At 38.2% G+C, this 26,690-nt stretch overlaps 1 protein-coding gene across 5 annotated transcripts in view; it reads left to right on the top strand.

Moving 5' to 3' along the window:
* brsk2a (BR serine/threonine kinase 2a) overlaps positions 1 to 26,690 on the top strand; it is a 174,329-nt gene that overhangs the window by 93,708 nt on the left and 53,931 nt on the right. For all 5 annotated transcript variants that reach the window (XM_075469522.1, XM_075469523.1, XM_075469521.1 and 2 more), the window contains exons 2-4: positions 4,846 to 4,940; positions 19,988 to 20,073; positions 23,431 to 23,571. In XM_075469522.1, coding sequence (XP_075325637.1) covers positions 4,846 to 4,940; positions 19,988 to 20,073; positions 23,431 to 23,571 — 322 coding nt within the window. The remainder of the gene's footprint in view (positions 1 to 4,845; positions 4,941 to 19,987; positions 20,074 to 23,430; positions 23,572 to 26,690) is intronic.

The following is a 26,690-nucleotide window of genomic DNA, read 5'->3' as shown; positions in this document are numbered from 1 at the left end:
TCAAAGGAGATTTCCGTGCAAATGAAGATTGTTTCCTCATGATATTTTTTTGGGGCTTTTTATGCCTTTAATGATAGGACAGTTGGAGAGAGACAGGAATGCAAGGGGCAGAGAGAGAGGGGAGACATGCAGCAAGGGGCCGCTCGATGCGGGACTCGAACCGGGGCCAGCTGCAGCGAGGACTATAGCCTCTGTACATGGAGCGGCTGCTTAACCCACTACGCCACCAACCGCCCCTCCTCATGATATTTGATGATGTTTTAGTTTAGTTGACAGGGAAAACACAAGATAACATAAAACAGTTGCGATGTACATAGGACATTCAATCCTGGCCATTTTTGCAGGCATTGTCTTTGGTTAGGCTTAAAAGAAAAATAAATTTGACATTTTTCCTCTATTTTACTGTGGTGCCATTTTAGTGTCTTTGGGTGTCTTTCATAGCCTGTGTGTATTAGAACCGCACAGTCTTTTGGGTGATTGTGTTAATTGTTAGTTGAAAAATTATTAAACAGAAACAATTGAGATTTTTTTTAATGGCTCAGCAAATTTACCTAATGAGTTTCTGTTATGAGGATATAATATAAAATGGAGACTGAACGTAAGGGGTTAAGAAAATGTCAAACTTAATAGCAAACAGTGCAAAACAAGTTGGTGCATTGTAAAGAAAAATGTAACTTACTCATCACCATAAAAAGTCCTGGATGTCCACTGCAGAAAACAGTGAGAGTTGATCACAGGATTAATTCAATGATAAAGAAAAAACCTTTAACTACATCCAACCAAGTCCAGAACACTAAACCCGGAGGTAGACATATCATTATTCAGGTCTACAAAAGGGCAAATGCAGAGCACATGTATTACAAGAGCAAATATAGAGGTACTGGGTGACTGGTATTTATTAATAAAGAGAGGGTAAACGGAGGCAGCTGGATGAATTCTGAAGAGTATAGATATATTTTGTTTGCCCAGATTAAAGCCAAAGCCATAGTTGATTGTATGATGATTCACAATACAGATACAAGTAGTAAATTATTTTTTACTCTACCATTGCAGAAAAGCTCACTTTCTTACCTTCATTCACTAAATCTCAAACCAATCTAGCAGAATTTCACCTGCTGAAGACTAAAATCAGAAGGATCTATGACAAACATAACGATGAGGGTCTGCGATATAAACCCACATATTCTTTATTTCTTTTGCCTAAAATATGCCAGTGGCTAATTATTTCTCATTAGATCTGATTAGATATTAGATATGATCCCAACAAAGAGCTTCTACCTTTAAGGAAAATACAGTTAATTCCACATATCAGACTACACTTTAAAAAATACCAGCTTCATATGCGCATACACAATCATGCATACCTACATCAGAAATCTTGTCTTTGTTCCCCCCCATGAGGCTCTGATCCTGCGTGATATCAGGCGAAAGTAACAAGAAACTTTTGAAGCTATATGTTCAAAGACATTTTACCTGCTAAGCCCGACAAAATTCAGTTGAAACCCTGGTGTTTTCCTGTGAGTTTCCCAAATTGCCCTCTTCCTAGCCAACCAATCCAGTTTCAGCTTTATGTGTTCATCCAGAGCTGGAGTATTGTACAGCCATGTTAACGGAGCATTGAGAGTTAGCAGGAAATCACCCGTCGCTATTGGGCATCGAAGAAAGCGAGAAGGGAGTTCATTTCTGTCCTTGAGAGTCAGAGTTTTATTAGGTGTCCCAGTTTTTCTTATAACAGTAAACTTGACCGGTTTAAAATGTATTAAATGTTGTGATAGTACTAAAGCTAAAACATGTCCCTGTGAGGACACTGTGAACTTAGAAAGCTTTGTGCATCCAAGCACACAGAAGGGTGTGTTTCCAGACAAGTATTAATCTGATAAACTCAGCCACATTAACATAACTGTACTGCTACTTCATTTGTTAAATGATTCATTTTTGGACTTGAAATTACTTTCTTGGCTTTCTTTTTTAGCTGTAGACTACATTTTGGTTGAGATAATGTGAGCCTTTCTGCAGTTGACTGCTTGGCATTATGTAAAAGTAGCTGATTAGTAGTCTGATTTTAGTATAAAATACATTACACGCTAATGCCATGGCTTTATGAATTGCACTGGTGTACCTTACACCACACTGTTTCCATCTGAAACATCTCCAAAATGCACACCACCACATTTAGTATTCTAGAGTCAGATTTGTGGCCATCTGCTTGACAGCTAAAGCTTGGTTAAAAGTGGGTCATGTGGCAGGACAATGAGCCCAAGTACACCAGCTAATCTAAACTAGAATGACTGAAAAAGAAAAGAACCGATATGTTACACTGGTCCAGTCAAAGTACAGACCTCAACACAGATTAAATTCTTTGGCGGTACTTTATGAGAGCTGTACTTAAAAGCAAACTTTTATGAATTGAAGCAAAGACCAAAATTATGTGAGAGACAGAAAACTTTATACAGAACTGATTCAGGTGTTGGCTAGTAAGAGCCGTTCAACAAGTTATTGAACCATGGACCATTTTTTGTTGAATAGATAATGAAATAATAATTATCTGAGGTTGTATTTACCTTAGTTTAAAACCTGGTAAGGATCAGATTATTTTCTTTTCTTATTGTGGCGTGATACGTGCAACCTTCAAAATGAAAAATGTACTCAGTGTTTTCACATTTCAAGACATGACAAGAAGTTAGAGATTATCTGTTGTGGCCACATTTTTCCTTTAAGTGCATATTTTGGATGTTCTTCAGTGGCTATTAGTTTATTCACTACTGGTCATGATGTTTATGTTTGTGCCATAAAAGAGTCTCATATTTTATGTCCCCATTTCATGTGCATTAAACTTCCTTGTCATTCACAGTGGTTGTAAAATCATAATGTGTTCCCTGTGAACATTTCTTCTTTGCTAATGCTTCCTCTGCTCAAGAAAACGTTGGCATTGTAGGAATAGTGAGGAAAATAATCCAGTTAACTTTTCATGTGTTTGCAGGCAGATATTTTCTCTTTAATATGTTTATCATGACTTATGAGCTTCTGTATAGTGGCCATTAAAATATGATTAACATCGCAAGGCTAATGGATTTGTCTGTTGTTTTCCACTTCCGCTCTGCTGCCTCATCCCCTTTTCTTTTATCTTCCTTTTTAAGCACTTCCGTCCTATCTGTCTGTCATACTGTATTATGTCTTCCCCCTTATCCATGTGACTCCAGTCTTGGCCCCTGCGGCCCCTCAACATTCCGAGCTAGTGCTTCACTCCCACGCAATGCGATCCATTATTACTTAATTATCTGTGCAGCACCATTTGAATAATGTGCGATCTCTTACTCTCAGTCTCTTACTTTTTATCTTGCGCTTGCTTCTTTATTACCTTTCCTTGTCTAGCTTTCTCCTTCTCTTTATCCCACTGGTTCTTCCACTCCCCCCCTTATCTCTCACTCATTTGACGTCTGTGTGGCGTCAGAGGACTTCTTTCTTTTGCCCTATGTGTCACCGCCCATTGACTCTCCTCCTCTGCTGGTTCATATAGAAATAAAACTGTGACAGACTTAGAAGTGAAGGAGGTTTAAACCCATGTGAGTCTGGAGTGATGTCAGCCAGACAGCTTGTTAGCTTACATGGCAATGAGAAATTCTCTCCCCACAGTTCTCCATCATTCCACCATCAGCATAAGGGTGGCAGGAAATGAAAGCATCTGTTTTATTTTGCTTCCTTGTTTCTGTAAACTACATATGCCAGTTATTGGAGAGCACAAAGGATGTTTACAAAGTTGAACATGATCTTGGAATGTCTCCAAATCTCTGTTGCAACACAAGGCCTTAGGAGAAATCATAAATACCATGAACCTGCATTTGTTTTATATGGGTTTGTTTCAGTTTGTTGGTAAACTATCTGTTGGTGGTATCTTTCTTGTGTGTATGCTGCTCTGTGGTGCCTGGCAGAAAACTGATTTGGTCCTTTTGACATGGCTCCTCCTGTATTAAATGCACACGCTTCTTTGTTCCACTGAAAGTGTGTTCATTGTGGCATCCCTGGCTGTTTTCTCCATTGTTTGTGACATATCACTTAACTAATGACACCTAGGGACATAAAGTGAAGCATAGCAGGGAAAATGCTTTTGTGGTTGTGTACCAAACGCATGTTTTGTTTGAGTTTACCGAATATTTTTGTGGGAATCCTAATAGATCTGACAAGCAGGGTATATCAAACACTAAAACCTCTCTTATTGTGTCAGAGTGTTTGTGGCATGAAGTAATTGGTTATGCTTTTTGTCTGTCTGTTGAAATGTAGCATTTCAATTAATCCCTCAACTATATGACGTGACACCGCAGTCTTGTAATTTTCAGGTGAATAATTAGCTCCGTTCAGTGTCCAACTGTTGGCTTTTCAAAGCTTTTGTTTTTTTGCCATGTAAACTAACAACTGCATTACAGTGGTTTAGCACATTATAGGAATCAATAACACATAAGATCACACATTTACTGCCTTTATGACTCAAACGATTCCCAGAGGGGCAGTTTATTTAAGCAGCTGCATACACTTCAGAAATCATTATGTGTGTCATCATCATTTTAAACACGAGTTCACAAGCCATTTTATATGAGTCTGATCAATAAACAATAATGATTCGGGGAAAAAAACTACCGTAACTTCCCTCACGATAATTGCCGGGTCATTTTAGGTCCTGGCATAATTTGCTTGCAAGGAATTTATATTTGGCACTTTGTGTAATTGGTTAATAGCGGATTTATTTTTCTTGATGCCATCTGAACTTCCATTATGCTGCCATTTATCCAAGTATCTACAGTATCTAACTGTACTAATTAAGTGTTTGTTTCATCTCTTTTCTTTTTTCAGGTTTGGTCAAGCTTGGAATACACTGTGTAACATGCCAGAAAGTCGCAATAAAGATTGTCAACCGTGAGAAGCTCAGCGAGTCCGTACTTATGAAGGTATGCTTATAGATTTCAGTCTTGTGGTTTTTATTGTGAACTCTTTAAGACCTGAGATGCAACATGGAAACTGAAATAGTCATGTTACATCATGTCTTAATGGGTAAAAGTTGGAGTAACTGACCACGGACACCGTCTTGTCTCTCTTTCTAAGGACACACTTTTTCATTGAGGGAGGCAAGAGCTAATCCCTTAATGTGATGTGTGTATGTAAAATGTATTTTGAAGAGTTTTAACCAGACACTGATTTGATTACCGAGTGGAACCATATTTCTGCTGCCTTCTACTTTAGTGTTAGGTTATTTTTTTACTTTCATTTAGTTATTAGGTGTAGGCTAAACACTATTTGGTTAGGTTTAGGTTCTAAAAATAATTAACTTGGTTTGCGAAAATAGTCAGCTTGGGCAACACTACGTTGCCTGAAAATGACAGTGGAACTTGATTTCTGCCCTCCTGTGGATGTTAGGGTTAGATTTAACCCCTAACCTTTCTCAAAAGCAGCAGTCATCATCATCACCTGGAGCCAGTTTCCTCACCCTGTTAATCAGGTCAGTGGATGAGAAGCTCGTTGCTTTCTGTGCAATTGGCTCCACTAAAACAAGCAGTATTAATTTCATGCATACGTGTTAGACCATCCTCCTTCATGAAACAAAAAATCTTGCCTGACTGACAGCTTGCCTTTAAAGCAGCTGATTTACATTGTTTTCAAATGTGACTCTGGAAGAGTAGAATTTTTGGTCTCCTTAACAGGAATCAGACTCCAAGAAATCCAGGGGTAATACAATGGTATAGCTCATGTCTCTATCTATGTCTACCCTATATGTAGCCTCTCCCTAAACTGTTCATTTACCAATGCCATCAATCTTTTTAGGGGATACAGTAAGGGGAGGTTTGTTTGCCTTCTCTATAACATCTCATGATTCCTGCTGTGCCTCTCTATTGAGTATTTGCTCAATATAGCAGGAGAATAGGTGGGGAAAAAAGTAACAAAATGAAAATTGTCTATCACAGGAGACAGACAGAGGAATGCTGAATGTGATTGTTGGTTTATGAGCTGGAAAGCAGGAACAGAATGGGTGTTCTCACATTGCAGGTTAGCTGAAATTAGAAATCTCCTCAGTTTAGCTTCAAGCTCTGTGTGTTCGGATATTGCTGTTTGATAAACAATCTGTATTAATCAGCTTCCTGCTGTGTCAGTCTCTTCAATCGTCTTTTTTTCTCACTTTGCTGCTTTGCTCTCAAATATCTTTTTCTTACTCCACTCAACATGTGCTCTTATATTTCTATGAAGGAAAGACAGGTCATTTCTGTTGCCTCCACTCTGACAGAAGTATTATTAGCAGTAGCAGAAGTGGTTGGTGGAACAGCTGTACAATGTGACAGCAGTAAGGTACAGGTAACAGCTTGCTGCCCTGCAGAGGAAAACGAGAGCAAAAGATGCCAAATACTGACAGGTTTCAGACAGGACTGAGGCTTTTGCTGAAGCTGCAGTTCAGAGCCAATTACTGAACTCAGTCCATGTCGTTCTTCTTACAACTGCTGGTCCCGGGAAGGTGTGAGTGTGTATATGCATGTGTGTTGCATGCAGTTATGTGCGCCGCCATGAACTAAATTATGTGGGATCCAGGAGCGGCTAAATCTGTTTTAAATGTATTAATATAACATGAGTCTGTCAAAAACAATAGCCAGTCCAATTATTTTTTTTTTTTACATACTAAAATGTGTGTAGATGTCATTTTTCTCTTCCCAAACTATCGAACAGGTGTTTTTATTTTTGAATCTGATGACAAAATCTATTTTTCTGTCTGTGGGTCTTTGTCTGCTTGTGCCTGTTTTGGCCTGTCTGTGCACAGATTGTAACTGAGCAATGCTTATGGAACTGAGGAAGTGTTGTGTTAGTGATCATGTGCCTTTTTTGGCTTTGTCAATATAATTTAAGTAAAACTCAGCATCAATTTATGAGACATGAAATCAATGAAATACAAACATGAAGAGTTTTTTTGGTTTGCAAGTAAGTATAGTCTTCACTTTATTTGCATCAGTTTTATCAATTATAATATAAAGCCCATATAAGTGGATATTATTATAAATGCATGATTAATTTCAATACATTACAGATGAAGTTTCATGTGGGATCCCTTGTAGTTTATGGATTAAAATGATCTCACAAATCAGATCACAAACCTGCTCTCCTGCTCTACTGTTCCTGCTGTGACTGGACAGGTGTTTTCCAGTTCATATCCAGCAGCCACTTTCCCAGATTCCAAATGCACTAAACCCAATGACTGTTCTCTCTCTGTTCTCCTGCCTGCCTGTTTGCCTGTCAAACTGTCAAAGTGATCGGCTGCACTCTCCTGCAAGGCTCCGGCTGTGAAATGTCACCTTTTAATATGATAATGTCTTTGGTCCCCAAGGTGCCATTAGGGGACAGTCTGACTCCCTTGGACAGGTGCATATGTGCACATCACTGCTGACAACATATATATATAGTATATATATGCACACACTTATGAACTAATATACACATAGAAAAAAACATTTTAGGAACATTTGTACTGTACATGTGCCATAGAGATATACACACATTGCTATGTATGTGCACAAACACATCCTTAATGACCTATGTCATCCCTCTCTGTCTGTCCTTCTCTTGATTGGCCTTGAGAGTCAGGGGCCTGCCGAGATGAGGAAAGATGTTGAATTAATTCACTTAGAGAATCTGGCAGACTGAACTTTCTTGCACTCACGATGTTGAACTTTAGAAGTAATGTTCAACCCTTTAGTCCATGGCCATGCAAGCTGCGACACTGAAGCATTGAAGAGAAATTTAATTGTGTCAGACAATGCATTTGTGTGGGAACTTCATGTCAGTTTGTACCAAGGGAATTAGCCGTGGCAAGTTCAAAGAACAAAGAGAGGCCAATGTTTTCTTCTTTTTTTAAATTTTACTTCTAAGCAGAAAATGTAACAAATAATAACTCAACTAAAGATAAGTGTCTACATGAGTGGCAGGTCACTGCTTTTATGTTCAAATGATGAGAGAGAAACTGACAGATAAAAAATACATAGTTTGTATGTAAGCAATCTTTAGCACTGTGGCCAAACCGAATGGGGCATGGCAATCTAATCCTAAGGGGTGCTGTTTGTACGTATATCACGAGGGAGTGGTCTGTCTTTGAGCCATGGGCCTGTGTTGATAAGAGATGAGAAGGTTAGGGTGAAAAAAAGCAAGGCCCAGGAGTGAGAGATGGTCACGTTGTGAGGGACCCCACTGTGACAGGATAACGCAGATGCCAGTGTAAGGACACCACATCTCTACTCACATTTTCTGTCAGACGTGAGTGTGATATCTCATTGATGTATTAACATGGCATTCACACATTTGGAATGGGCAAATGTTTGTCATACATTTGATTATCCACATTAAACATGTCAAATTGAACATATTTTCAAAACATATCCATCTCTTTTGTGAAGCAGGGATTCTATTGGAGAAATAAAACAATAATGATATTGATATAAAGGTCGAATTGAATTTGAATAATATTTTATTCATTCTGAAAAGGGAAATTATTCAGGACCATTAAGAATCAAGAACGGTTATTAGTCATTTATCATTAAAAAAAAGTCATTGGGTATAGTTATTGCTGTAGGCAAGAATGACCTTGTTTACCATTTTTGGTTGCGGTGGAGGTGAAGAAGCCTCTGACTGAACATATTTGTTGTGTGATCTCTGTGTGATTATAAAGGGGAGTGGTGTCCATTATGTTGAGCAGCTTTTACAACATTCTTCTTTGGATAATCAGCTCCTGGGATTCCAGAGCAGTCACCAGCACAGAGCCAGCTTTCTTTATCAGTTTGCTCAGTTTCTTTGAAAATGATCCAAAAATAAAAATGAGCCAAAAATAAACCTAAAACTCTAATTTACACAAGCTTACAATTGTCTTATTGCTGATGACATATATATATTGTATATATATGCATAACATTTTTAGATACTAAACCAGGGACTCTAGTCAAACAATACTGAATAACCCATATAAGTAGGGATCAGAATCATTGAAAATGTTTAATGCTTATATAAGCAGACAAAGTTCAGAAATGCTATCACAGTTTTCTTAGTTTATTCCAACATTAGGAAAAATACAAGAAGGAAGAAAGACTTACCTGCCAGTTCACATTTTCTTCTTTTCCAAGAGCTTGACAGCATACACAACCAGTTTTGTAATTTTTTTCCCGAGGAACATTCAACCTTTATTCATAATTATTCTCTATTGGATAGCTCTTTAAGCATTATGGTAGCTGACCTTCTCTAAATCTCACATAAAGAAATGTGACGGACTCCATGTTACTAAACAGAGCTTTATTGTGCAAATAAATCCAACTGGAAACATTTGTTTCCCAGGGTATTTCAATATTAACATGTGAGATTGTAAAAGCAGTTGCTCTTTGGTTTGTCCCTGTGCACTCATATCACAGCCGACTGTGCATACATATCAGTGTTCTTGTTTCAACACAGAGAATGGCTCATTTAGATTGAGAATACATTGTAGCTCTTTGTCTCACTATGAGTGGGAATACTTGTTGTTTGTGGTTTTAACAGTATTTTGATCCAATAAATTGCAATCTGTAAGGCAGATGCAGTGTACTTCATGCTTCTGGATGAAAGATTGTTCAGTTGTGCTGGACGTCCAACTATAATCTTGGCTTGTACGCTAATTTTCCAAAACTTTGGAATGAATTGCAGGCTCTGTGTCCACTTGGCTCATCGTGAATAATTTCAAGCCAGTGGCAACTTAGCAACTTTGTTTTGAGTGGAATGTAAAGGTATGCTTAAATTTCAGAGGTCTTTTTTTGACACTGAAGCTGAACGACACTGAGATATGACTTATATCAATGTGATGGTTAGTCAGTGACAGGGTTAGCCTTTTCCCGTCTAAAATAGTTCATCATAAATATGCTAATAAATACAACTTGGGATTATCAGATCTATAGTGATACAAAGATCCACAATATGACCCCGTTGTTTTTGTTAAAGAATGAAGTTCAAAATTATGACTTTGTACACATAAAGTCACTATAACATTTGATGGCATGGTCAGTTTAGATTTATGTAAACTTGCCACTACAAGCTCTAAAATCAAACTACACAGAGTTAAGACTAAGTTAAAAAAAAACTTTATTAGAATGTAGACAGTCAGCAATTAACTGACAATCATTTCCTGTGAGCAGAAGATTAGTTGTACCATATTTCATACCACACATCCTATCATTATACAGGAAAAAGCAGTTTCATTAATTTTCTGCTAAAACCACAGTTGAGTTAAATGGTTGCAAGCCGCTAGCACTAACAACTAGCAGAGGGTGAAGGGTATCTTTAGCATGCAGCAGCTGGTAGTTGCTGTTGATGCCTGCTCTGGTTCTCCCTCTGAGCCAGTAAGCTGGTGGTGGCTGCTGCTGTTGGGATAAGGACAACTAATTAGCCAGAGTGACTTTCTCTCCTCCTGAAGCGGCACAACATCAAAGTCACTCTACTGTCCCCAAGCTTGGAGAGAGAAAGGAAGAGAGGAAAAGAGGGATGAAGTGCAGGATGAAGGAGGGGAAGAGTAGGTGGGGAGAGGGTTGGGAAGAGAAGTGAACATGAAATTGAAACACTTTGGACAGACGTCTTGCAAAGAGGAGTGGATAGGTTTCATAAACACAGTGAGGTTACTTGTAATATTTCAAATGAGAAATTTGTTGGTGTGAGATAGAGTGTGGAGATCCAGACATCTGCGGTATAATTGCCTCCTGAGGCATATAATTGAAACACTGTGCCGTAGACTATAAGCTGAGGACAACAAGGAGCAATTGAGGTTGCACGTGGTAAAAGGAGAAGGATGCGAACCAATATTAAGAGCTAATGAAGAAGATATGTGCTGTTTGAATGTATTTTATTGTCTTCTAATAGTGACACAGCAGCTGAACTTGTATGATTTGTCGATGCATTTTTGTTGGTAGTCTAATTACGCATTAGAGTAAATGTGCGACAATGTTATTTCCGGAAAAGTTACTCTGTATTAAAATTCCGGAAAAAAGAGGCTGAAAAAAAAGGCTAAAAAATAAAGGTTGTATATACCAGCCGACAGAGATTGTGGTGGGCGGGTGAGAAGTAGAATACTATGGCCTCAGATGAATCACACAAGTTCTAATCATGTTATCCCGACACCTCAGTGACAGCTCTGTAGCTTTCTTTCTCCACCATCTCTGCTCTTCTCCTTCTAATGATTATAGATTGGCCACTCTCTCCCGTCTCTGTATTACTGCCAGTGGGTTGGATATAGAAATGCCTCCAACATGCACACATCCACTTAAACTTTATGTCGTGTACGTGTGTGTATTTAGGTGCACATCGGTGTCTCAGAACGAGCACAGACACTCTTTGAAATAAATGGGTTTCATATGTTGTGCCCCTGCGCGTTGATCCATCAGCTTTGTATGGGGCTGAAGCAGAAGTTAGGGCTGAATACACAGTTGGATCTTAACAGGTTGACTGCACAGAAAGTCACAAAGTCTGTTTCTCTGCTGCCGTCTCTCTTGCTGCTTCTTTCTCTTCTTTCATCTGTTTGTTGATGTACAGTTCAGTTGCATTCAAATGTTGGGTGAAAATTTTATCCAGAAAAGAAGGAAGGAAATAAATATGTTGGCTATCTCTTCATAGAATATATTTGAATGTGTTGAGTTTGAATTATACCATAGAATGAAGGCCACAAGACAGATCATAGATCACAGATCATACAATACCAGCTAAAAAAAAGAAACTTACGAATCTCTTTGTGTTCACATTGTAACAGACTTAGAACCTAAATTACATTGATTTCCCAGAACCTGCAAAGCCTTACAAAGTTCTTTGTATGTTATCAGTCAATATGAAGGCCACCCAGCATTCTACATCCTAATTTGGTTTCCAATCACCTCTCTCTAATCAATGTTTGTTCCCACTTTTTTTCTGTCTTAAGGGAGAGGTGATTAGGCCTTAGTGGAAATGGAACCAGGGAATTAATTATTTTAATTTTTTTTTCTACAGGGTACCAAATATTTGTGACAGAACTTTTAGCCCTCATTATGTCACTGTATATGTTTTATGTCCAATATCATTAACTGAAAAACGGCAAACTTTTTGGTTTTACACGGTTCAGGCTTGTGGCTTAAGATCACACACATACCAGGGACTAGTAGTGAATGTGTGCTGCTTTAAACTGCTGCTTTCGTGCTGCTCAATGTGGCGGCAAAACTCCTCAAACACACGTAGTGACTGATTTTTTTTTTTTTTTTTTTTTTACTTTCATACGTCTTATCAAGATGAAACAGAGATGAGTGCAGACAAAATAATGAAATGGAGGATAGCAGAACAGAGAATATAGCGGGATTCCCCACTGAGCGCGACAGGAGACAGATGGACATCTAAATTGATGGCATTTGTTTCTCCTCCTCACACGCAACAGCCGCTGTGTTGTCATATAAGAAAGGTTTATTTGATGCTTTTTTATTCGTTCTCTCTTGCTTCTCTTTTTGTGAGGAAAAGGCATATTTTATCCAATTCCTCTTGCATTGAATTGATGGTGTCTTGGGAAGATCAGTAAAGTTCCCTTTTGTTTAGTCAGCTTTGTATGCCTGTTTATTTTTGAAATTTTTTTCTTTAGATTTTCGTGTTACCTGTCAATCCAATGAAGCATATTTTAATTTAAGTGTATTTGTGTTCATTCTCAACCAGTGAGGATTATGATAATCCCTTATCCATATTGCGGGACTGATAATTCAGTAGGAACATCATGTTTCCATATGTTGTCATTCCCAGGTGCCAAATGATAAAATTTTTTAAAGATGTACACAGGGTGTCCTTCAGCAGCAGTGTAGAGTAGTGATGCACCAGCTGCTGCAGTATTTGAAACGGGGAGCAAACACTGACTCGTGAGTAATGTGTTAGGAGGATGGAGGGGCCATGGTGGAGTAATTTGAGGAACTTACATTTTGGATATTGAGGTTGAACTTACAATGCACCATTTTGCAAATGTAAATTCCCCATGTACATTAAACGTGGACAAAAGAGGCTGAAAAAAATGTTTAGTCGGTAGATAAGTAGAGCAAGTTTGAAGTCAAGGGACCTGATACATCGCACAATGTGATGTGTTGGAGCTGTGCTCCTTGTTAATTTGTGAGGTTGAGAAAAAAAAGGGTACCTTTTTAAACTTGTTTATTATAACTTATTATTATCCTTATTATTATTATTACTATTAGTAGTAGTAGTAGTTAGTAAGTTCTTTCATGTATTCAGTTAAAATAAAAAGGCTTGGAAGCTAAAATAACTTTCTTTCCAAAGTTTTCAGCTAATTTGAGTCGTTTCGGTTGACTAGTTTTACCTATTGATCAGTTGTCTATCCAGTATTGACTGGCTGTCTGTCTCTGGCTTATGTGTCAATGAATAAGTCACATATTCATATGTGAAGTTAATTAGTCGGTCACTGAGTCATTGTAAGCTCTCCGCTACTGCCTGCCTTTATTACTAAGTCCTCCTCATTACTCATTCACTTGTCAATAACCTTTTAAAGTTGTTTTCCATTGTATCACTTTACATTTAACAAACCAGAACTAGTGTTGTAGTTCACTTGTGTTTGTGCGTTCCGTTGTCTAGTCCTTCTATTCAGAACAATGAGATGAATATAAACCTATTTACTGTTATTCCTGATCTGATTTTTGAACAGTATTTGTCCAAAGCAGTCACAATATGTTTTCTTCTCTAAATGTGAATTACAAAAAAGAAATGGACAGCAGATGGAATTTAATCCAAATTCTTTTAGAATCCTGAGAGAATCCAATTTTATCTCCCGGTGCTGCTCTTTAGAAACAATTCCATCAACCTCGCATGTGTATTTGCATGAGTATTTTATTGTATTAGATTTACATTTTTGTAACCACTATAGATGACCTTATGATCCAATCATTGCCTCCAGTTTTGTTCTCTCTCTCTCTGTCTCTATTCAGTGAAAACCAATTCATTAATCCCCATTTCACATCTGCTCATAAATCAAAGGTCACCTTCCAAACCCTTTGAAATTAGGGAACGAGTGGCAAAATGGACGAGCTGACAAAGAGACTTCAAACACAAAAACATGACTGCCAAAGGGAGAGGGGTCCACTGTCTGTCATTGATAAATCACTCTGAGGAAGGCCTTGCCCAGAAAAGGACAACAAAACAAACTAATACAGCAACTCGCATACTCTCCTCTCTTCAGCCTTCCCCACTCCACCTATAAGCCCATGTGGTACATTTCAAGAGGTTCATCGTTACACTCATTGTCTTCAGGGTATGGAAGACCTCTGCTGTTAGACTCTATTAGGACCAAGGTTATCCAGGGACATGTCTGTTAGTGGGAAATGATGTGGCCTGCCATGGCTATAAGTGTCATCTTGGTGAATCTGTCAACAGAACAGAAACATATCACAGACATGTTTAGAGAGATGGAATGAGTGATGGGAGAAAAATATAAAGAGGACGAGGAATATAGAAATTAGTCTTGGGTGGGAAGTGGTAATGAGTGCCATTTCAAAGGATTGGTGATGGATAAACGATAAGGATTAACGAGCTAGCAGACACTATGTCCAGATTGATTTACATGTCTCTGGCATTGATCAAACTCCCCTGTGTAGGGAATTCACCTTCTCTACACAAAGGATGACTGATAAAGTGATTATCAGAAAACCCTGCTGCGCTTCTTGTCTCTGTGTGTTTACGTGCGTGTACATGTGGTTGTGTTTTTTGAGAGTTCCCCAAGGTGGAGGGGAAGGCGATAAGCAGAGAGAAAGTAAATGGGACGTTGCTTTTTTTTTTTCAACTCAACAACTCTAACTGGAAAAGAATCAGACAAATATGATTTTATTTTGTATTTGTTTTGCTCTCAGAGGGGCCAGCTCACTTTTGAGAGATAACACAGTTACCCATGCATAGTCTTCACCTCACCTAACACTGTTAAATCCATTATCCGTAGCCTGTCTTTGTGAATTCCTAAACCAATTTCGAATCAGCAGGTTTTCTTAGAAATGTATGTTAATGTCACACTATATCTGGTGATCGTGCCCTGAACGACCAGCAGAGTTGGGACCTGACTCTTTTTGACTGATGTATTTCTACACAGCTGTAAAGAGTAGATTACGTGTGTTTGTCCTTGAAAATGATGTTACTTCTCTCCTGGAAAAAGATGGGCATACATCAGTTAGTGGCTACTAAGCTCATTACCACTAACATGAATGTGGAAGCACATACACACAGTTATACATGTGCACACCAGCTTGGCCTCCCCCTGTAACTGGCAGAAAAGACAGATTCTGTCCTACTGGCTCAGTGACCGACATATGGGTGGATGGATGGAGGTGGCTGATGGCTCGCCATGATCAATGTAGCATGTGTGTGCTTCATGAAGTAATGTGTCCACATGTCACCAGTATGAATGGATGAAAGGCTGACTTGTTCTGGGAGCCAGTTGCCAAGCACTGCTGTCTCGTCCCGCCCTGCTCACTTGCAGTTGGATCCTCATCTTCTTCTCCCCAGGCATTACCCCATCTATATGTTACGTCTCCTTCATCCATATGGTATTTTTTTAAATCTGCTATTCACCTTTTCCTACAATGCAGTATTGAATTTCAGTTTTGTAATTTATTTTTCGGCAATAGTAAGATTCAAGCAAATGAGATCCAATAAACAGGAAAGAGACTAAATGCCTCAAATTTGATTATAATTAAAGATGGCCTCTGCTTGTACAATCTTATTGAAGATGAAGATTGAATTACTTTTTAATTATGAAAATAATTTGAGTATGCAAATGCATTAGACAAACTAATTCATGTACATCATTTTCTTAAGCTGTTAAGATTACATCACATAAACATAAAGCCTTTCATAGAATAATTTAAGATAAAAGCAATATGCTTCTTTGTAAAAGACATTACATAAAGTACACTTTTAAAGAAAACACTGTTCTGGATTTCAATCGGGAAAAATTTTCACAGTTTATAAATCTTTTGAGATTCAAGCAATGCCGCACAAATGCAGCAGTTGTTTTGTCCACCAGATATAGCAAAGCCATCTAGGTGGAGCCATCGTTTGTGTCCTGCAATGCCTCCTTAGATTGCTGCCTTATTGGCTTTCCTTCTGTCACTCATGCACTATTTGGAGCATGACACTACTAAAGAGGTTGTCCTTTCCTCGTGTTGTGTTAATTAACAACACAAGAGCCTGCAAGACCCAAGGGGTTGTGAAGTAGGTGGATCAAGCTGGCACTGCCATTTGTCCCGTCCCCCACTACATTTTTCATTTTATTCTTCCCCAGTGCTGAGAATGACATGTGTTAAGCTTCATCCTTCCCACATTCCCTCATCCTCCTTTTGTCTCTCTTTTGTTTTGGCTTTCCTTTCAGTTGTTCTTGCATGCGCTGTGGCCTCCGTGTTGGCATAGCCACTCGCCTTTTTTATCTGACACACATGGCTGTCCTGTTGACTTTGATCCTCAGATCTCAGCATCAAGGGACCGTTCACTCGCGTGCCTGCGGGAGGTGACATGAATGTCTGTGTTTTCCTTCTGTGTGCATGAGAGAGAAAGAGGGAAAGGCAGGAGACATAGCGTGAGGTGCAATAAGTGGTGAGTGAGAGATGACGGAGCCTGTGATCCGAGATTTTCCCCTTTGAGACTTTGGGCTGGTTTCTCTGTGTGATCACTCTGTGACACGTTTGACATCAATCTAATCTCTTTGCGTCTTTGTTGTTGTCTGGCTGTCTCTAATCCTCCGTCCTCTATCACTGGACTGTTGACCATGGTGATGTCGCCAGTCATTAGTTCACTCATCCATTCAGTCATTCAGGTCCAGGGCTGTAATTCTAAGAATCAATAGCCAACTGATGGAACTATGCTAAAGTTGCTCTCATCCTCTGTATTTAGACTGACACCAATTATTGCCTCATCATTTGTCTGGATCGCTCCAGTCATTCCAGACCTATCTCTGTATAACATTTCCCTGTAATATGTTATGCATTTTACAATCCTATTTAGTCAGGGAGAAATTTTCCAAATTGTCAATTCACATTGTGGCCAAACACAAGATGAACACAAAAACCAAGAAACATGGAAAGAGGAATTGTGTATTAATCCAACACCTGCCTGTATGTGGGTGTGGGTGTATGTGTGTGTCCCAGCGACCAGTGTCAAAGGGCCTACTAGGCTTAATGAAGTGCTATGGAGATATGGCAAGCTGTCTACATTCACAGATGTGAAACTTCATTAGAAAGAGTGTGCTATTCAGAAGACAGGCCAAGACAGAATGTGGCCACCTAGAATTTATAAGTTATCAAGGAGTGTGTATTTGATGCTTTGATAAGAAGTGTAAGGATAGTTTGTTGATATTCATTGGTGTTTGACATTTTTCTGTGTTGTGTTATGTATGCAGTAGTAGTGCAATAAACCATTCAACAACAGTCAAGAACAGCAAGTGAGATCTGACATTATACATTAAACCACTTCTTTTGAATAATAATCATTGGATATTTAATTAAGCTTTTGTACTCTTGTTATTACTAAGAAGAACAAGGGCTGCTCCACAGATTTACTTTAATGTGTTAATCAAGAGCTAATCTTGTAATAAGCGGGCAGTTTTAGAGTTAATTCTTCACTTTAAGCCCTTTTCTCTTATTTCAATTACCAAAAAAAGAAGTGATTTGAGGGAGCTTAGAGGCCAGCTGCTGGCTTCTTGGCATTTCAGCAGCTCATCTCTTCCTGAGACCTGTAGCATTAGAGTCTTTGCAGGGAATCCTAGCCAGCCACTACAGGCTTGTTCTTAACAGTACACCTCAGCCTAAGGTGAGAAAGTGGCATTGTGTAGTTATGCTGATAGGACTCATTAGTGTCTGGATTAGTCTTGATAAGCCCAAGCTCTCCCCCCCCCCCCCCCCCCCCCCACTGAAACACCATGATAGTGTTAATTATGCATTTAGCACTTTACCCTTTTCAGACAAGGTGTGCTCCTTTTTTATTAACATGTTGAACTTTTTTATTCTCTTGTGGCTTTTTTTAAAGCCCTGGCTTCAGTAGCAATGCAGTGTGCTGCATTTTTAGAATGTATGAATGTATGGTAGATGAGTAGGTTTTTAGTGAGAAATCTGTCTGTCAACTGCAAGAGAGGGGAGTAACTTTGAAGGGGAGGATGTTGTTGGAAACCTGGCAGATCATATTGAGATATTAAAAGCAAATCAGAATCAACGGCAACACGTTTACTCCATCAATGTTTCACAAAACGTTTTTTTTCCCTTTTCTGTTTCTATTGCATTTAATGTGTCACATTAAATGTTACAAATATGGACCCATAAAGATTGTGGACTGCCAACAAAAAGCTTCAAGAATATTTTAATGCAAGCATTGGTATACATTACCATGAAATTAGAAACTGGTGTTATTACTGAAACACTTATGTCAAGTGTTTAGCAGCCATCTGCTCTTCCAATAATAGCAGTAAAGTATGTAAAGTTGTTCAATGTATAGTACCTGCTATATGTGAGTTCCAAGGATCTCAATAATCGTGGGTGGATTTATGTGCAAACTATGTGTGGGCGTAACTTGAATTGTTGTCGGCTGTAGATGGATCCTCTGGGTTTTTATTATTTGCTTTTTCGACATGTTGCCTTTGATTAGGAGAAGGGATGAGCACGTATTTATTTGTCAGAAAATAATTATGAATGGTGTGTCAAGATGGATTACAATAATAACCTGAGCAGACCATTAAAGACAAAGCCATTAAAGACCAAAGCTGTTCTGATATGAAAACAATGAGGATATATGAATAATTAAAAGGGAGGGACCTGATTATGCCAAGTCAAGCGCATAACTTTGTAGGAGTTTAACAGAAATATAGTTTGCTGATGGATAACTGAGTTAGACTTCATTCAACAGGAATGTTCATAAAGCTCAGCCACACTGAGTCTGACAATAAAGCGATGTGAAGGCTGTCACAGGCATAGTGAAATGGACTTTGATGAGATGAGTAGAGACAGAGAAGCCTTTATCTCACATGGTTCTTTCATCTACATCCTTGTCGGTAAAACTTTGGCACTGAGGGTAGAGGGGAAGATGGACAAGAGATGTGGAGGAGAAGGCTGAACAGATGACTGTGAGGAGAGCACGGGGTACGGAGGATTAGCAGGGGCTTCAGTCAAAGTGGTTTCCGTGGATACTTTTAGTGTCAGCTATGCATGCTGACATCAATCTCTCGAGCTGGTGACACAAGTCCAAACTGATCAGCTCGATTATGGTGAAATTCACCTCTCACCTGTCTTGAAGAGCACTAAAAATGTTTCCCAACAGCTCTGTAGGCAAAAGCAAAATATAATAATTTGGGAACTTATCTAAACTTCTTTTGGACACTGCTGAGATTAAATCTGAAATCAGTATGTTAGATACACTGGTAGATGACAAGGAAAAAGCCATATCTAGTTGAAATTGATGTACTTTAGTGAACAATTTTTCAGCCATTGACCTCACTATCAGTAGTCACAAACTGGCTCTGACAGGGAATTCTTCTTTGTTTTGGCTATCTAAAACAGCTTGATAATGTTCACCTCAAAGAAAACCACCGGATTATGAAATCTGATTCAGTTTTACCTTGTTTTTCAAGCAAGCTATATTTCTTCAGCAATGATATCAATGTTTATTGTGGGCAGAACTTCTCTTTGTCTTTTCTTAAAAACATATGCCAATCAGCTCATTTTCCTGGCTTAATTACTGATTTGAAGTCCCTTTGCTGCATGTGTTAAGGGCGACAGACCCTTTCAAGATGACCATCGCAGGTAACTGAAAAATGATTGACGAGACCTCATCACAGGCTGATTTTGGTTTCAGTCTCCCCTAAACAAGATCTAGACTGTTATTTATGGGATGTTTATATGAATTTAACGTTGTTGATGTTGTGGTAATCAAATCTTTTTCTTTTTTTCCCCCTTTTCTTTCTCCCTCTGTGTATCCTCTCTTACAGGTGGAGCGAGAAATAGCTATTCTGAAGCTCATAGAACACCCACACGTTTTAAAGCTACACGACGTCTATGAAAATAAAAAATATCTGTAAGTATCAGCAGTTGATCATGGCCCAGTCTTGATTTCAGTTGCAGTTAAACATCTGGACATGCCTGCACATTGGGATACCCAAACGAGTGATGTCTGTGAAATATGATCAACCATAGATATGCTTGTAATAAGAATTTATGTACTATAACTTTTGATGTCCACAGACATTTTTCAATGCCAGATCAGTCTTAAAAAAGCTACAGATCATCTTGGTGTATTATGATTGCAGTACAACAAGGATTGCCTTGGAGGTCTTGGTCCTCCATTAGTATTGGCATGGAGCATTTAATTTGGTTGCGCATGCTGGGGGACTTCTAATAGCAAGAGGAAGTCTCTGTAATGTAAACACCATGACACGCTTATCAGTGGCAGCACCAGTGCATTAAGAAACATTAGCCATGGAGAGTCTGCTGCTGCAGCTGTGTGTACAAATAGTTGCAGACACACATAAATCTGTTAGCTAACTTTAACAGTTGTGAGTGACAATCCCATCAGTCCTTTAGTTAGACCTCTTGATTTACAGAGGACTATTTGTTAGCTAAATACATTTAGTTTTCATCTTGAGCTTACAAGCCAAATGGGATTTGGCATGCTGTGTTGTACATGCCATCTTTTAAGATGATAGGGCAAAATATTATGATTCATCCTGTAATTGGATTATTAAAATTACATTTTGTGCCCATTACTTCATCAGTTTTGACAGACGGTCAGCAGTAGCATTACAGAAAGATTTCTTGAAAGACAATGATTGATAGACTTACAGCATGTTTGGAGTTGGCAGTCCCAGAGCTTTAAAGATTTATTATTTTGCTGGTGAAGATCTAACCACAAGCTGTTTAAATTATCATGGCCTATATATTCAAGAGGTGAGATAGAAGGGATGTGATTGTGATCCCTAGCACATCAATATTTTATTCATGGATATTTCATTTCTATATATATATTAACAATTATGTCGTGATGATGATATAAATGGTGGTTTTGAGAATAAAAAATGGTCACAAAAAATGTTCAAGAGTCAGACTATAACAAATGTGAGTACTATTGGTTTGTATTAGTGTTGATGTTGGTTTATTTCAGACTTTTCTGTTGTATTAACAAGTAATGAAATAATCAACTATAGCAGAGATGTCATTTTAAAGACTTATTTCTATATGTTTGATGTTAGATATCTGCTACTGGTACAAAATGAGACAAAATCTCTTTAAAATACCAAGGTCACTTGTGTCCTTGTATTGCTGTTGGGGTTTTATGACGCTTTATGGATTTTATTAAAGTCTTATTAACGCGTGAATTTTATTAACTATAACTATAATTGTTAAGAAAAAGAACAACAAAAATTCCAAATTTTTAGAAAGCTTCAGAATATTTGTTCTACTGAAGCACAATTTTATATGAATTTTCAAGAAGATTTTCAGTAGACCAGTGGCGACTGCTGACGTTTAAAACAGGGGAAGCCCATATTATGCGTTCAGGGTTGTAGTGGCTCGTGCCATCCCAAAGCAGAAGATAGCAAAGAATTAGTTAAAAAAAAAAAAAAAAAAAAAAAAATCTTAAAAAGAATTAGTTATAACATAGCTGTGTCTAGTATGACAAGTATGCCCAGCAAATACACCGAAAGAAGGTATAGACTTTGAAAATTCACACAGCAAGGCCAAAATCAAGTATGATCGAATCTAAGGCCTGTAAATGGCTGGATCTGTGGCTGGATCAGAATCTGTGGAGCATTTTTCAATTTAACATTGAAGATGTAGCAATTTCGCCAGAGAATGGGAGAGGCTGTCCGGCTTCCCGTGTTGTCTCTGAATAGCCGCGGCTGCAGTAGACTTGTTTTCACATTCAATTAAATGAATTTACAAGATCCATTATATTTTGGGACCACTTTGTAAGGAATACAAAGTTGCTGATACTGATTTAAAAAATGTGTTACTTTTATACTCACTGTGCATAGAAACTGCTGGATTAAGCACAGCTATTGTGGGAAATGGCTTGCTGCCTCAAGGAAGCTTTAAGATTGTAGAGAGACCATTTAAGAGACTTTGTACAGACGGTGCCAGTCTCCTCACATGATCTTATTTGATCTTCTTCTAACAAAATGTAAACGCTCAGTGTTTGTCAATGCCCTAACTGGTTTTGCAATCAGTGGTGTACTGAATTGAAGATTTACTCAGAACCAGGGGAATGATAAGTGTTAAAAGAAACATGAAAACAAAAACCTGGATAAAATGAAATCCCAGTCATACAAAAAAGCTCGTGTTGGGAGCTCAAATTTGTCAGTCTTTTATGTATACATGCATACTGACTTGTGTTTGGAGTAGTTGCTGTATGTGCAGAAGCTGCTCAAGTATTACAATGGCTAGCGTTTTGGCTTTAGTAAGCACCGACTCTGTGGCCAGTACAGTTTGTAGCACCATATGTTAGTAAGACTGAAGACGTGAATGTAGACCCATGTTTCCAAAAGGAAGAGCCTCTCTGGATTTCAATTTGACCTAGTTAGGATGGTTTTGGTACAGGATATTTGTGCAGAGCAGAGGCAGGGCACTGCTCGCTTTCAACCAACAGATGCAGCTTTAGGCTCGAGATTTATCTTAGAGCCCCAAAGCACGGCCATACTGTGCAGTGGGGAAAACAGACAGCCCCTCTAGAAGTCCAGCCTCACAGGCTACCTGGCAACCAGCCATATGAAAAGGGACAGCGAGGATCATGTTGTGCTTATGCTTGCATTAAGAACTAACAAAAGTGGATGGACAAATATTTGTGTCACAATCACTGAAGCATTTGAATTGCACATAAAAAATGACAAAGAACATCTCTTTCGTCTCTGGGGCTTGATTAGACCAAGTGCCGAAACAAAGACTCCTTGAGAGGCTTACATCTACTGCAGGATTTACAAGCTTCAAATCCTTTATGTCTTAGATAGTTTCTCTAAACCTTTCTGTTTTTGCAACTAAATCTTCCATCTGATGCTTCTCAGTGGAAATCAGAATATGCATTGCAGCAGAATCCCCCCAAAATAGCTGTAAAAGTATTCACTGTTGGCACACTCCACTGCATGTGACTGTGATGACAAAGTAAAGAATAAACGGTCAACATGATACTGTTTTTTGAAGATCATATCAGTAATTATGGGTGCTTTGTCTCGGTGTGATTGGTTTGAGAGAACCATGCTTCCCAAATCACTTCAGTTCTGACAGACCTTTTAAGATATTTTAAGGTTTTTCTTTTCTTCAGTTCTCTATCAGGACTCAACTGAGAAAGTGGGTATTCTCTTCAAATCTTTCTGGGTTTGCGAGAAAGAATTTTTTTTTATGTGCATGTCTCTGACCAATTTCCTTGTCACACTGTATTTCTCAGGTATCTTGTGCTAGAACATGTGTCCGGTGGTGAACTGTTCGACTACTTGGTGAAGAAAGGCAGGTTAACGCCTAAAGAAGCAAGGAAATTCTTCAGACAGATCATGTCTGCTCTGGATTTTTGCCACAGTCATTCCATATGGTAAGTGACACAATTGTCATGCAAAAAAATAGATAAATAAACAGAATAGAAAAAAAAGTGAATAGAAAGAATAGAAAAGTGCTGCTAACATTGAGGTTACAAATGTAAGAATTGAATACAAACGTGCTGGTGAAAAGGATTCTTCATTGAGAGGCTATTTACAGCCTTGATTTTTGGAGAAAACAAATACAGAAATCAAGGTAAATTTTTGCATATTAGATTTTTTTGTTGTTGTTTATTTATTAATATATTTAACATATTTCCTAAATGGGAGAAATTCTGAAAAAGGAGATGAAAATGTAAATAATATAAATTCTTGTAATTACTTAGCATAATACTTCAGTGAAAATAGTATATGTGATCATATACCTACAAAACAAAAATCAACAAAGGCTCAACTTAGCAGTATCAGCACTATACTCACTAAGACAAGATCACAGGCAGATTTGACATTAGACTGCATGTAATATGTGAGATATTTTGCTTTGCAAAAGCCTCATTTTTTATCTCCAAAAAAATCAGCCATTTAGCTGTCGTACCCAGGAGGCGTAATAAACTCAATTAGGTTATCACACACGATTGAACAAATAAAGAGCTCCCCATTAATGAATTCTGAAAAGATATAGATTCCTCCTGAAGTGAATCATTGATTTGAATATATGTAAGTTTATTCAGATCTTCGGAGTGTTGGTTAGCATTCAAACCAGTGAGTTGATACGAATATTGCGGAACAGAAAAAGAAATTGCTATTGGTTTTTTTGTCAGGTTTTAATGAGTATGGCTGATGCATGCAAAACATAGATACTTGTATCTCAACTTATCATAAAAAAGTACTATTGAATCTCAATACAGTGTAATCTTTCTGTGTTGTTTTATAGATATTTGATTGTGTACTTTTCACTAAGAAGCTTACCAGGAGCAGTTAATAATAAAGTTCTTATAACAACTAAATAAATTGATGCATCTAACTAGATGATTGTTTCTATGGTTTGGTGCATATTTGAACACAGACTGCACTACTCCTTGTTATCACATGTTTTAATTCAGTAGCTCTGGTCTAATCTGACTCATTGTGTTTTACTTCAGGGGGTTTACCATATCTTGGACCAGAGGCATTCATATACTTCAAAAGTCAAACGTGTCAGCAGGGACTGAATTAAGGAGCTCTTTTGTGTATTTGGTCTTGTTTGCATGTCTGTGTAGCATACATGCATTGTGATCCCAAAGCTTAGAGAGACTTTGTTTCCATCTCCAGAGAATGTGGGCTTGTCGTGGGAAAACTCTTATAACTCTTATAGCTTTGAAAAAAAACTAGCAAAGAATAAAAGAAAAGTAACACACTCACACACCAAAAATTCATGCAGTTTCTTGGTAAATTAATCCCTTTTACAACTGAGAAAACAGGATAATTAGCTCTTGTTTTGCATTTTATCCTCATGTTTTTCTACAGCAGAGCACAGGGACTGTAAAATGGAGCTTAAGAAATGTCTGTGATTTTTACATTTGCCATGGTAAATATCCTGTTTCTGTGCTGCTTTGCAGAAAGAAACTCACAGATAAGGCATACAGTCCAAGTTTGTATGTGCATCTTACAAGTCATGAAGATACTAAAATCAAAATGTTTGCAACATGCCCTGTTCAAAATATCATAGGTACATTCAGGCTGAACACATCTGTTCATAGCAGCCAGTCAGTCATGGGACTCCATTTCACCCCTCTTTGTGAGGCTTGTGAGAAGTGACCCAGGTTAGTAAAGAAATTATCCACCACAGATGGTAACGCGGAAGTAATGTAACAGCCAGTAGGCTGTTCAGTTACATTGTATTTCCTCCTGTAAGTGTAATTTTTCTTTAAGGTTTGTTGGGGGAAGAGTGGTTTATTTTTTTTGGTTCCCTCACTTATTCTGTGGGTAAGGGTTACAGTTAGAGCAGAGCCTAAGTCACCCATGTCACAAGGCAACATTAGTAAAGGCACTATATTTAGGCTCTTATGCTTTACTTTAAACTGCTTACCAACTGTTTTGGCTCTCTGCGATTGAGAGGACACACATGAATTAGTTATTTCAGTTCTGTGTTAGTCTTGTTTCGTATTTTTATTTATAATTCAGTTTAGAGGGTTTTTTTTTCTCTTGCATGATTTGTGTAAAGGCCTCCAATGCACAAGAGGAATCACTCAGCTTTTGCTCTGCATGTCAACCACAGAGGCATAGCTATTCGTAACTCAGTTTCACAGAGTAGTGATCTTATCAAATGGAAAAAGGTTACAAAGCTGGTGTAGAAAGCAAAGAGCAAAAACCAGGTCAAGATAGCTAGTTTATTTGCATTATTAAGACGAATTGTGCTGTGAATAACTTATAAATCATTATCATTATCAAGCACATTATGATGTTAATACCTCGATGATCACACTCCCACGCTAGTATTCTAGGGGCTTTAAATGCAAACATAAGGAGATCATCAGCACATATTTGGCCAGCCCATGGTCATGGATATTGATCGATGGGTCTAGTTTCCAGCCTGTGAGCTTTTAATGATATAGCATGTATTTCAAACATTTCAAGCAACTTTCTTAAGGGAGAATGCAGGTTTTCTTCTCCTTCGTGTACAGCCCATTTTTGAGAGTTTGGTGATCAACTTCTGCAGAGGATGAAAGAAAATCTAAATCGGTGAAAAATAGATGCAGAAAAATACTGCCTTGAAAATGCCTGGAAAATAGATTATCATAATGCTGCATGGTTAATAACTAGGCAAGAATTGAGGTGATTTGTCATATAATTGCACAGCTTAATTTCCATGATTGAATATGCTTTCTTGCTGTATGGTTTTATAGATGGGGCAGTTATATTTTGACTGTTTCCATTAAATAACAAAGCCACTATGATATCTGTTATACACAAGCTACTTCACAGATCTGCCTGTACTTTACCCTTTACAAGTTATCCTGTAATGTTGCTCTTGAGTTCATTTTAGTTTTTGAACTTTTTAAACAGGAAGTTAATGGATTCAGACTTGAACTCTGAGAGACGGACCCTCAAGATGGCTCGTTTTCTAACAGGGAATAGAACAAAACTTTCCTACCTAAAGGAATGAAAATTGGATGTCTTTTATCAGTTTGTGTAA

Source organism: Odontesthes bonariensis, chromosome 7, assembly GCF_027942865.1.
Source record: "Odontesthes bonariensis isolate fOdoBon6 chromosome 7, fOdoBon6.hap1, whole genome shotgun sequence".
Taxonomy (NCBI): domain Eukaryota; kingdom Metazoa; phylum Chordata; class Actinopteri; order Atheriniformes; family Atherinopsidae; genus Odontesthes; species Odontesthes bonariensis.
The sequence above is the reverse complement of the archived record's forward strand: the minus strand, read 5'-3'. Positions and strand labels throughout refer to the sequence as shown.